At 39.3% G+C, this 12,822-nt stretch overlaps 1 protein-coding gene across 1 annotated transcript in view; it reads right to left on the bottom strand.

The window, feature by feature from the left end:
- Positions 1-515: 515 nt before the first annotated feature.
- The window catches only part of PUDP (pseudouridine 5'-phosphatase), a 63,333-nt gene continuing 51,026 nt past the window's right edge, over positions 516-12,822 (bottom strand). Inside the window, exon 4 of the mRNA XM_083734593.1 lies at positions 516-2,167. Within this exon, the coding sequence (XP_083590719.1) occupies positions 1,991-2,167 (177 nt within the window). The 3' untranslated portion in view covers positions 516-1,990. The remainder of the gene's footprint in view (positions 2,168-12,822) is intronic.

Genomic DNA, 12,822 nt, shown 5'->3' on the forward strand with positions numbered 1-12,822 from the left:
TGCTGTTCTGGCTTCTGAAATTCAGAATATTTTTTTTCTTGTTTTCCTCCTCCAAAAACTAGGTGCGTCTTGTGGTCTGGTGCGTTTTATAGAGCGAAAAATACGGTACTTTTTTTTTTTAGATTTGCCTTGAGGGAGTCTTTAAAGACTCTCTCCAAATAGTACTGACCAAGTAGCCTATAATCATGTACGTGAGAAAACAAAAATATAAGCTTTAGGGTACTTTAGGTATAAGTTTTCAGTTGAGGTGATCACACTTTGTGATTTGGTATAAGGCACAATATTGTAACATCATAAAATCCACAATCCTTCCCCCCTCTTTTAAAAAAAATGCCTCCTTTTCTTTAGCAATAAGCTTGAAAACATGTGGGTGGTATCAGGTGAACTTTTAAGAATCCAGAGCAGGATATCCAGGAAGTGGCCCTCACCACTCTACCTGGTTCACTGTTCATTCTCTCCGGGATAGCAGAAATGGAATTACAGAAAAGAAAAACAAAAACAAAAATGCAAACACCTTGATTAGAAGAATTTATTTAAATCCAATTATTTGCTTTTTCCTGATAAAGAATTTGAATACGGGTCAGTGCTAGGTACATACAATTCTGTTTTCCATGGGCAACATTGCAGATGCCATCTCAAGACATGTGAGGATGGTGCAGTTCTGATCAAAGCACCAGAAAAGGCAACAATGAAAACATCACCCAGCAAACTGAATCTGACCAAATGATGCAATCATGAAGTCACCAGACAAGGTTAATCAAGATAAACAGGGAGGAGGAGAAGTAGAACTGTTTTGGCACTTAGCAGAGGGATCCTGAAGCTAGCAAGAGACGTTTTCTCTACCATTGGCACTGCTGGGGAAGGAAAAAGCACAATGAAAATAAAAACAGAACAGCAAAGGAACATGGCCAGTCTGTGCAAGCAAAGACAACGACAAGAGAATATTCTGTTGGGCTGATAGCAACTGTATAAAGGAATTATAACCACACAACTAAAACAATTACTTTGAAAGAAATGTTCAAATTAGCAGAGTCCTGCCTGCAGTCTTACAACCTGTTTGTCTGGCTTTGATCCAGGCAAGTAAGAATTTTGCAACAGATTTTGTATCATGGGCTTATAGTACATAATATCCCCCAATCAAGGTGAAGCCAGAACATTATAGAAATGCGGAATTTCAAGCAAGGCAGAAAAAAAACAAGACATAATTCAAGGCCCATTTAGACACAGTAAAGGAACCTGCATATACTGCTTTTCTCTATACTGCTTTTAGGGATGAGGGAGTAATTGATCTGGTTTCTTGTTTTGTTTTTTGGAATGGTCCAACCCAACTTGATACACCTGAACTTGCGGGTGGATCGGAACGCCTGGTCAGATTATGCACTTCTCCAGATTTTGCAATGCATTTTCTGTGCACAAAAGTACATAATTTATGTAAAAGATGTGCACAAACTGAATATTTTACAGATGAAGAGCACCGAACAATGTGCACTTAATGTAAAAAGGCCAGGCAAAATGTGTACAATGGGACAGAATGAGTCTGAACAGATGGGCTAGACCAATAATTGAGTGCCAATGAGACCTAATCAGAATGGAAATAGTTGCTCAGCCAATCCGTAACTCCATGATGGCCTATGAGGATTTTCAAGATCCCAATGACTGGCACCAATGAGAGCTTTGTGCCTAAGGCTAACTGCTGTCTGGGTGGGATACATTTCTTCGCAATCACAGCTGATATGCTGCAATCCCTCTGAAAATCCACCTCCTGTGTTTAGTACTGGGTGGGCCTTTTGAGTTCCCATCTAAGTGGCTATACGTTTCAAGGGCAAGGGGTCTGGTGTACAATCTTTCCATCTGTACAATTTTAATAAATGAGATTTATTTTCAGCAGTCTAATAATAAAAGTGGAACATATGATTACAATAGTCTAAAAAGCCTTTTTCCCCTGAAATCAATATGGCTAAATTAAAATGTTTTAAAAATTAAACTATTCTCAATCAAATGGTGCTAAACCGAACAATTCTGGTTTGAAATCAGCCATCGACTTGAGTACTAGAGTTGCTTCTTTCGTAAGATCTTTGTTCAGGTTTTCATCTGGAATCATCACCACTTGCATTCCCGCTGTCAGTGATGCCTTGACTCCATTGGGGGCATCTTCAAAGACAAGACACTGAGAAGTAGAAAGAAAACAGAGTACCATAATCAGAAAATTGATTCTGCGTATATCCAGCAAATGAAATTATTTGGCTTTAATTCCTATGTCATATACACATTTTTTTACAGTCTTCAGGGAATACTTTACTTAGAAAATACCAGTAGTTTAAGAATGCATTTTTAAACATATGCATATACACCAAAAGAGACTTCTTCACACAAGTGCATAGTTAACCTATGGAAATGCCTGTTGAATTGTGGAACTGTGGCTTTTTGATCAATATACCGCAATGTCACACTTAATGTCATTAACGTTTAGTGGCCGTAGTATGACACAAAAGCGGACATCATTCAAAAAGCCACCACTTTTTTTGTGCTTCTTCTTTCCCCATGATTCACCCATGGAAAGAACTATATGCCAAGATACTTCCCCCAATTTCATCCTGCAATTTTCCTTCTTAAACGGGTTGCAAACAGATTCCTTTGGGAAGCAATTAACATGGAAATGAGCACTAAACTTTCCAGATTTCAAAAAATGGGAATTATCCGCTAAGGAAACATTGGAAAAATGGTGTCTGAATGCAGTCACAATGATGGCCATCAACTTGGATGGCTTTAAAAGAGGATTGGACAAAATCACGGAGCATAAAGCTAACATTAGCTACTAGCCATGATGGCTATGCTTTGCCTTCATGGTCAGAGGCAGCATGTTTCTAAATATCAGTGGCTGAAAAATGTAGGAGGGGATAGTGATGTTATGCTTAGGTCCTGCTTATAGATATCTCAAAGGCATGTGGCTGGTCATCATTATAACAGGATGCAGGACTACATGGGCCATTGGCCCGATCCAACAGGCTCTCCTTCTGTTCTCAGCTGCAGGCAATGATCCAGGAGAAGCAGGAAAAGACAGCGAGTAAAGTCCTTCAGACTCATTTGGGTGAACAACTTCCTTCAAAGCTCATTAATGTGCCAGCTCCTACATGCCAGTTCATCATAGAATCGTAGAGACGGAAGGACCGTAACGGTCATCTAGCCCAACCGGCTGCAATATAGGAATCCTGTCCACAGCTATCCCTGGGTGGGCTCAAACCACCAACCTTCTGGTTAACAGTCAGAAGCACTGACCCATTTCTCTACAGGCTCTTGTGCCAATTACGTTGCTGACTCTGACTGCAGCCTCCACACTCAATGGTGTTCATGGACAATTATGACAGATTTCACCATAAAAACATTTGATCCAGTAAGACAAGCAGCTATTTCGCACAACATTATTGCAGTGCCGTGGCTAGAACTGTGCATTATTGTTGTCATTACAAAACAAGAACATTATAGCCGAAATATTTCTTATTCGTTTACTTATGTATTCCTCAGTTCTCAACCAGATACAAATTTTAAGGGGGGGATGATGACATTTTATTTCAGTCATTCTTATTCTTTAATAGGGAACCAATTCTTTATTAAGCAATAAATACACATCAGACCTGTATTGTGAAAATTAAATGAGCTCATTTTGTTACTAAAATATCACTGTTCTGTATCCTCCCCCTTCAGTTAAGTTGTAAATATTAGAGATTTATATCACCATAAGAGAACAGCATCTCTTGGTCTACAGTTTGTCTCAAATGATGTGTTAGGAGTGTAGAAAGAAAAGGTCAGAATAAAACAATTTAAGTGCTAACTCTGAATTTATAAATTGAAAATGCAAGGCAAATATTTCAGTAAAACTTACTACACACTTATGGTTTTTTAATACAACAGTTTAGCTACCATTGCATACTACAATCTGAAGCAAAAAAATTCCATATTAATAGACGTTTCATTTCAATGTGACAAGATTTCAGTGTCTATTTTTCTTCTGATTTCTTGAAAAAAATAATAGAAACCAACAAATGCATTTGGTCAAGCATCTTGTGGAAGGTTTGCATAAGATGTAGAAGTCTATCAGAAACCATTTCTTCATGTGTTGAAATGAATTTTTGTTGGGGGGGCATTGGTTTCAGTTCCCCAATTCTGGTTTTAGTGCTTGCAAGAAAAGAGCACAAAAAGAGAAAGCAAACTGGGGTGGGGGGAGCCATGCACGAGCGCTTTGAACATCTATAGTCAGCATCCCACAGCCTTACCTATTGTGCAGGGCTGCTGAGAAAAATAGGCTAGCTCGAAGTACACTGCTCTGAGCTAGTTGGAAGGCAAGTAATGCATGAGATGATAGATAAACTGATAACCTTGTTCAGAAGGCATCTAAGGAACTCTGGTGGTTTGCCTCACATTGATTTTATAGAACAAATTAATTATGTCAGGTGTTAAATATGTCAGTACACGAAGGTGTAATATATTAAGCAGTAATTAATTTACTGCTTAATTTCCACTTAAATGAGGAAGTTTCTAAAAGCTTTATAATATTCCCTTAAATACTGAATTCCTTAATAAATTAGTAATCAAACCAACATCTAGAATTCAAGCTTGCCCATTTAGTGGTTTGGTAGGATGTTTGTCTGTATCTGTGCATTGCTAAAAGGGTGTTCTGTTCTCATTGATAACTCTATTTGCCTTTTCCTTTCCGCAGCCTAATGTGGCACAGTCAACAGTACCCTTAAGGATGCAAAATACTGATACATGAAAGTATTTTAGTCCTGGATCAAAATTAAGAAACACGGCATTTCCCTCACAGACTTTAAATTGACTCCTTTGTGAATAAATGTAAGAAGTGTTTTCCTTGCAGACTGTAAATTGTCCCCATTGTGACTAATTATTCATATAAAAAATTCTTGGAGAAAAGGAAGAGGACATCTGGGACACTGATTAGAATCCATATGTATTCGGGGCAAGCATTCTCCCCAACAGGGAAGCCACACTTCTGAACGGCATTGATAAACGGGTAATAGGATGTCTGAAGGAACAATCATGCCCCCTGCTATTAAAAGATTCCTTATGCTTCTACAAAGCCACGGCACAATGAATCTTCTGTTTTCATGAATGCTGTATCATAGGTGAACCTGCAACAACCTAGCTCCAGTGACTGTGCAGCCTGCTGTAGGGATGCAGCAATCTGTTCATTTGCAGACCATAATAAGGCAGGGCCAGCACTGGACAAAATTCAATTCCTCTGAGTTGGATGCATATCAGAGTCTATCCAGCTAGAATCTGGCCCTTAAGCTTGTGCTCATGTAAACATGTTGGAAGGAAGGAAGGAAGGAAGGAAGGAAGGAAGGAAGGAAGGAAGGAAGCTTTGCTTCTACCACCCAGGTCTAAAATTTCCAGAGGTTCAAACTAGGAGTAGAATATGCTCAGTAACTGGGAACAGCAGCATACAGTTAAACAAAACTGCAGCTATAAATCTATTTGATTTTAAAGTATAAGGGTGATTCCTGGCAGCGACACTAGGGGAAACAGAATTTTGCAAATCAAAACTGATGAATTTCCATGCAAACTTTGAGGATGACTCAATACTGACTTGTCTCTGAGTTTGGCTGGCAATACAAATCTGAGCACATGTCGAAAATACAAGGACATGGCTTTAAGTAATGAAACATACCAAGGAGATGGCTAATCAGAGAAGCACAAAGGAATTTAGAAGCATGCACTCCAAACAGCCAAAGATACTGAATAGAGAATAAAGAGGATTTTAGTTCACCATCTTTGGAAATAATACTTTATCCTCCAGTTGGTGAGGTTACCATCAGTGGTGAAGCTGCATGGTCCGGCACAGTGGGGGGTGCGTGGCGCATGTCCAGGGGGGCAGCTGCGATGGTACCCCCCTCCCCAATGGTGCTGGGGCGGCGTGCTCCCCCTGCCCCACCAGTGGTTACCATATGGTGGCTATGTCTACTTAATCAAGCCATAGTACGGCAGAGTTTCACTTAAAAGGTGCATGAATTTCTGACCCAGCCATGACCATAAAATATATATCTCCCATATTGCTCAAACATGGTTTTAGCCCAACATCTAGAAAACCTGTGGAAACTACAACTGGAGCTGCTGAGGGGGAACGAGAGAGGCATAAAAGAAATGAAGTTTGAAGGATATGGATGGAGATGTCCTCATGCTATTTACAACCACTTCATTTAATGCCCAATCTTTTTACATGGACTTATCAAGGTTCAGTCTTGCTAAGGTGTTCCCCAGGAACTCTCAAGTATCTAAGCCAGTCTTCCGCAGCCTGGTACCTTTGAGATTTGAATTTCAGCTCCCTTCAGCCACCGGCCAATGTGTCCAATAGTCAGGGATGGTGGAGCCCCTTCCCACAGGAGACAATGATGGCCACCAACTTGGATGGCTTTAAAAGAGGACTGGGAAAATTCATGGAGGAATAGGCTATCAATGGATACTAGCGGTGAGGACTATGTTCTGCCTCTGAATACCAGTTATCGAAAATGCTCTTGTGCTTGCAGGTTTCCTACAAGCATCTGGTTGGCCACTGTGAAAACAGGATGTTTGTGGACTAGATGGGTCACTGGCCTGATCCAGCAGGTTCTTCTTATGCTCTTAGGATGGAAATTGAAGTCCAAAACATCTGGAAGACATCATGTTGCAGAAGCGTGCTCTAGGTGCTCTTGCTATTAGTCTCAGTTGACAAAACTCTCAGGAAATTATTTAATGTCACCTGTTTCTAAGCAGAACCCAAGACCATCACATCTCTTCTCCAGGCATTTCCTGTTCCCTGCCATAACTTGGCACTCTCGGACAAGTGCTTCTTTTGCTCATGCTTAGATTACAATACGAGAAACAGAAGAAAAAGGCCAGACCCATACCAACACATTTCTTAATCATCAGGTTTCAAAAGTATGCCTCTAAATGGATATAAATGCTATAGAGTCGTAGAGTTATATAATTGTAGGGCAGGAATGAACCACAAGGGTCAACTAGTCCAACACTCTGCAATTCAATAATATTTTATCCAACATGGGGCTGAAACCCAAAACCCAGAGATTAAGAGTAATCAGAGATTAAGACTCATTCTCTACTGACTGAGCTATCCCAACAGCGGTTATCAGCCCAAAAACTGCACACAGCACATTTATTTGTGCCTTATCCATCTAGGGCCTGGCCTCTTGTGTCCATCAATATATCAGCGAACAACAATGAAATGAAATTGATTTCTAAAGAAGTCTTTTTAAAAAATATACCTGAGACACAATACCTTACAATCTGCTAATATGAATTCTTTTCAACTTCTTAACTTCTCCCTTCACAAAGCATCTTTTCATTTTCACCAAATTCTCTTACTTATTTTCATTTCAAGTTGAAGATTAAAGACATTTTCACAAGAGATACTAAGAATGCTTTTAAAATATCTCAAATTAGCCACTGGCAAATATTAATTTTAAAATATTAACATACATTCTGGGTAATGTAGGGTTTTAATTTGAATTACAAATGCCAACCGTCCCTACCAACAGCGCTGGAAATAACGGAAGAATTCCTTGTGATAATGCATTAATATTCTTTCAGTCAGAGACTACTGATTGTTGGTATTGCCAGTAATAAGAACCCAACAACATTGCTAGGCTCTGAACAGCTGCTGTAAAATTCTGGAAGAGCTCTCCTGTCTGTGGGCTTTGTGAACAATCTAGCTAGTCTGAGACATAAATCCACACTCTTCAATTTCCCACTGCATTCAGAAAGCAGAAAAGGGAACAACTCTGACATACTTGGCCTTTAGATCCTTCTGCGTTGCACAAAACACCATTATCAAGGCTGTTCAGAAACTTTTTCTTTAATCCACACAGTATAAATAAATATACTTCAGTATGTCCCCTTGAAAGATCTAATTGACTTCCATGATGTCATTAAGCTTATTGTATGAAAAACGACAATGACTGTGGAATGCAATATGCATAATGGAAAAGCTTAACTAATTCTTTGGAACCGGAGGCAATTAAAACACTTAATTACCAATAAGCTGGGAAAATGACCCATAATTATGGTGGCTTTAATGCTGCAACAAATAAATGTACCTAATCTTCCTTCAGTTTTTATTGGTACTGACACCTATTGTCAACATCCCAACAGTATTTTGAATCAAATGATGGGAGTCTTGCAGAGGTCACTAAAAAAAAAAAAAGGACTCACAGTGATGACCAACTGCCCTTTTCCCCTCCCTATTAATATATTAAATCCAAGGATATGAGAATACTCCAGCAGTTATTGAGAGTGCAAGCTGGAATGCCACTTTGCCCCTCAAAAAGACTGATATATTTTGTTTGTTGTTGTTTTCTTTCTCTGTACCTGAATCCAGCATGACTCCTTTGTCTATTGTAAGAATAACAGTTGGGTCTAATAACATTTTTTCTTATAACAACAAAGCACAGAGCCAAGACAGTTAAGCATCATTATGTGGTATCAAATATGTCCCCACATAGGTTCTTTGCTCCAACTGAGGCTTCTGTCACTGGAATGGAGAGGGACACAAGTTCTGCCAATTCTCCCTGCTGCCACCGCAGCACCTCCAATGCTTCCTGGAACAGATTTTGAGGAGACAGAAGGTGTGCTGAGCAGCTAATTCCATCCCTGACACTTTATCATAGATTTGTCCTGTCCTGTTGTGTGCCACAACATTCAATCTACACAAAAGTTAGGCTTTTCAGGTTTGACTCTGAACTGTATCCTGCCTGCTAGACTTCAGACTTGGTTACTTGAATTGACTCTGAACCTTGTTCCCTGACCTTTTGACTTTGGATCAAACCTCAGATTTTGAACTTTGGACTTGCCGACTTGCTGCCAGGTAGGCCAGGGGTTCAGGACGGAGTGCTATAAGTATGTATGGCTTATGTGTGTGGTACGGAAGCTGTACTACCCAGGACAGGATGGTGTTGTGCAGAGTTGTTAAGGCAGCAGAGAGCATTGTTGGCTGCCCACACTCCACCTTAGAGCAGATTTATGCCACAAGGTGCCATAGGAAGGCACTGGACATAGTAAAAGATCCATCGCATCCTAGTCACTGTCTCTTCGAGCTCCTGCCGTCGGGACGGAGATACAGGACGATGATGACAAAAACGAGCCGTCTCAAGAACAGCTTCTTCTCCAGAGCGATCTCAGCCCTGAATGGGAAACCTGGACTTTGAAGTCATCTAATCTTCCTTGCTGTATTATATTATATTGTTTTAATTAGTGTTTTTATAGTTGTTCTGATTTTAAGTGGAGTGCCCTATCTGGGTGGATGGAGCAGCCAAGTAATTACGTTGTCCCTGAGAGGGGGCAATGACAATAAAGATATTATTATTATTATTATGTATGCAGCCGCATATATTTTTCTCAGCTAGTCTATATGTTCTGAGTTTTTCTTGTTGATAAAATCTTTCCACCTCCAAAGCAGATTCTATTGCAGTTGAAAATGCAACATCTAGTGGGGCTATAAAACGAGTAAAGCATCTATTGATTAAAGTAGGAGTCCCCAAGCTTTCTGGGGCAGTGAGCACATTTAGAATTTTAAGAAAGTGTTATGGGTGTGGCGTAACACAAAATAGCTGCCAAGTCAAAAAGAGCAGAAGAAAGTCAAGAAAACAAAATGCTGTTTGTGGTTTTTTTCATTAGCAGCAAAAAGTTGCCTACATAAACCACTGCTGCACTGATTCACCCAGCCTTTACTCAGAATGGAAGGGAGGTGGGTGTCTGATTTTGCATCCAATGAAATGAGAGCATGTTTAAAGAGGTTTGAGACATGTAGAAGAGACTGAGCCTGTGCAAATGGGACCGCAGCAGGAGCAAACAGTCTCTCATGCACTGTGAATTCTGAGATGATATTTACTGAGAACTTTCACAAGAAATACTGGTGGCACACTGGCACTCACAGGTGACAAGTGGCAAAACCCCAGACCAGTTTTTAAAACATGGAATTTGATTTTGAAATAGAACTAAAATAATGACAACAAAAATAAAAGAAGAAAAATATGTGACAGTACAATAGGGCTACTGATTAAGCAAGAATGTAAACCCACTGATTACAGATCTTAGTATAACATTACAGTGGACCCTCCAGATACAAACTTAATTCATTCCGGGGGTCCTTATGTACCCTGAAAAGTCTGCAACATGAGGTGCTGCTTCTGCGCATGCGCGATAGGGCGCTTCTGCGCATGGGGCGAAACCTGGAAGTATACACTTCCGGGTGTGCCATGTTCACAACCTGAAAGTTAAGTTACCCGAAGCTAACATAACCTGAGGGTCCACTGTAATAAAGTTGTGGGACAATTAGAGTAAAATCCTAAAGAGAATCACTGACCATTGACAGAGTTTGAATGTATATATTACGCAGCTAAAGCATACTCGGAAATAGGTATTTAATTTAGTAGCTATGTACCTCCCATTTTACAACTGCAGGAGGATATAAGGAAAGAAAAATGACTAGTGAAACCTAGAAAGGGTAGTTCCTCCCCGCAGCAATTTATAAACACTATTTTCCTTTAAAAAATATTTTGCTAGGCTGGATACTAACTCTTTCCAGCATTGGGATGCATGGGATGTCTGTACAGAAAACAAAATGAGAAAAAGTTGGCGTCTAGTTTATTGGGACATTCATAAATGGCTTAAGAGACTCTTAAACAGAACAATCTTACTTTCTTAGTAATCTTACTTTCTTAGTAATCTGACTCTTAATTTTATTTTAGTGCTTTCTATGCAAGTTATTCATATCTAGCATAAAGAACAATCTTAGCTTTCAGTGCTGTCCTTCACTGTGGAGGGAAAGAATACTGCAATAGTTTAACTGGATTTCATCTAGCCCCGCTTGAGTGCTACAATTAACAGCTATTATTTTTCATAATTTGAAAAAAGCAATAGGAGATGCCTAGAAATGTAAATGTAAAGCCAGGGAATGGGTGGGGAAAATGGTTTTTTCATCTCTGTTGGAAGCCGCCCAGAGTGGCTGGGGAAACCCAGCCAGATGGGCGGGGTACAAATAATAAATTATTATTATTATTATTATTATTATTATTATTATTATTATTATTATGGTATACAGAATACAATGTGATTGCATCTTATGCAAGGGGATGGTGCATATATGCCAAAACACAAATACTCGAAGTGCCCCTTGGAACTGCCCCCATGTGAGCATCCTTATTTTCTGGAGCTGGAATACCAAGCAGGCTCGGGGATGCTCTCACAAGACCTCACAGGGTCATCCGAGTTCCCACAGAATCTCACAAGAGCATTCCAGAGCCTGTACTCTGATCAGGACTTGCTTTGTAAGTAAGGAGGAAAACTTGGACGCTCTTTCTGTGCTGGGAAAACCCAGCCCCAAAAGAGCTTGTAAGCTCCCCACCTTGCAAGCATTTAATTTGCCAATTTCAACCAGCTGGCTTTAACTGCACAAGGTTGAAATCATGCAAGTTAATTGTGCCGAAGATGCAATTGTACTATATACTGCAATAATTGCGGGATCGTGGATCTATAGAAATCAGGCTTATTGGCTCAAAAAGTGAAAAATTGTATTTTTACATTTTATTATTACTACTACTCTTGATATCATAAATTAGGTACAGAGCATACAGCTTTTTTCAATAAGCCTAGTAGCTACTTTCTATAGAGCTACACTGCTGATATATATTAAGCTCAATAACATGGTTTGATGGCTATGAAAGCTAAGATTGTTCTTGATACTGGATATGAATAGCTTTTGTCTAGAAAGCATTAAAATAAATTAAGAGTGAGATTACTAAGGAAGTAAGATTGTTCTGCTTCAAGTCTTTAAAGCCATTTATGAATGGCCCAATAAACACTGAGAAGGTATAGTAGACATTCCATTAAGCTTTCGATAAGAGTGCAGACACAATGAACATCTCTATGCAGCTATGACAATAATTTGGAAGTACTGCATCAAAGCAATTTTGCAGTGGGGAAAATTCTTCCAGCTGATTCATATCTGAAAATTGGTCTTAAACCTAAAGAAGTTTTAAAGACACTTTGGAAAAAGATGAATTTAAGCACTGGCACAAGCAGTGGGAATGAATTTTTAAAAGTTGCTAGCTTCTTTCATTAATTTTATACCATTTGTGATCATAGAAACAAACAAAAAAGCCGCACCCAGACATTATTTGTTCTTGTTGCTGCTGCTATAAAAATAATAATAATCTGTTTCCATCCCTGTTCAAAACAGCATCAAATAGTGTAATCTTTTAGCATAAAAAGTTATCCCTTATGAATTTTTAACACTGTCCAAAGAGAATAACATTAGCATTTAGCTGCCTACTGACAAAGCACCTGGTGCCATTCACAGATAAACTCCACAATCTGCCATGCAGTTCATGGATTAACAGGTAAAAATTGTACATTTCATACATCACCAATATAAATTTGCTATACTGATATGAAGACCTAAGGATATGTTGACAAGGACACAACTTCAAAAATACAGCTTGTTCACCAACCATGACAGCACACTGATAGTACGGTAAGTATCATTTTCTATTAATCACTGAAGAACTTTACAACAAGAGCTGTATAAATAGTGAAGTGTGGGGAATTGGTGAATTCTACTAGCGCAGTACCCTACCTGTTGACTACTATGTCACCTGCAATTCTACAAAGAACCACGTATACCACCTTGAGCCCCTTGGGCTGCTACAATCTAGTCATCAAAGCACTTTTTGGATCTTCTGCTGGGTCCAACTCCGGAGAAGTAAAAGGGGAAGGGTCGAAATGCATTTTTTACCTTTTAAATCAAGGATTCCATTA

Source organism: Podarcis gaigeae, assembly GCF_964106915.1.
Source record: "Podarcis gaigeae genome assembly, chromosome: 4".
NCBI lineage: Eukaryota > Metazoa > Chordata > Lepidosauria > Squamata > Lacertidae > Podarcis > Podarcis gaigeae.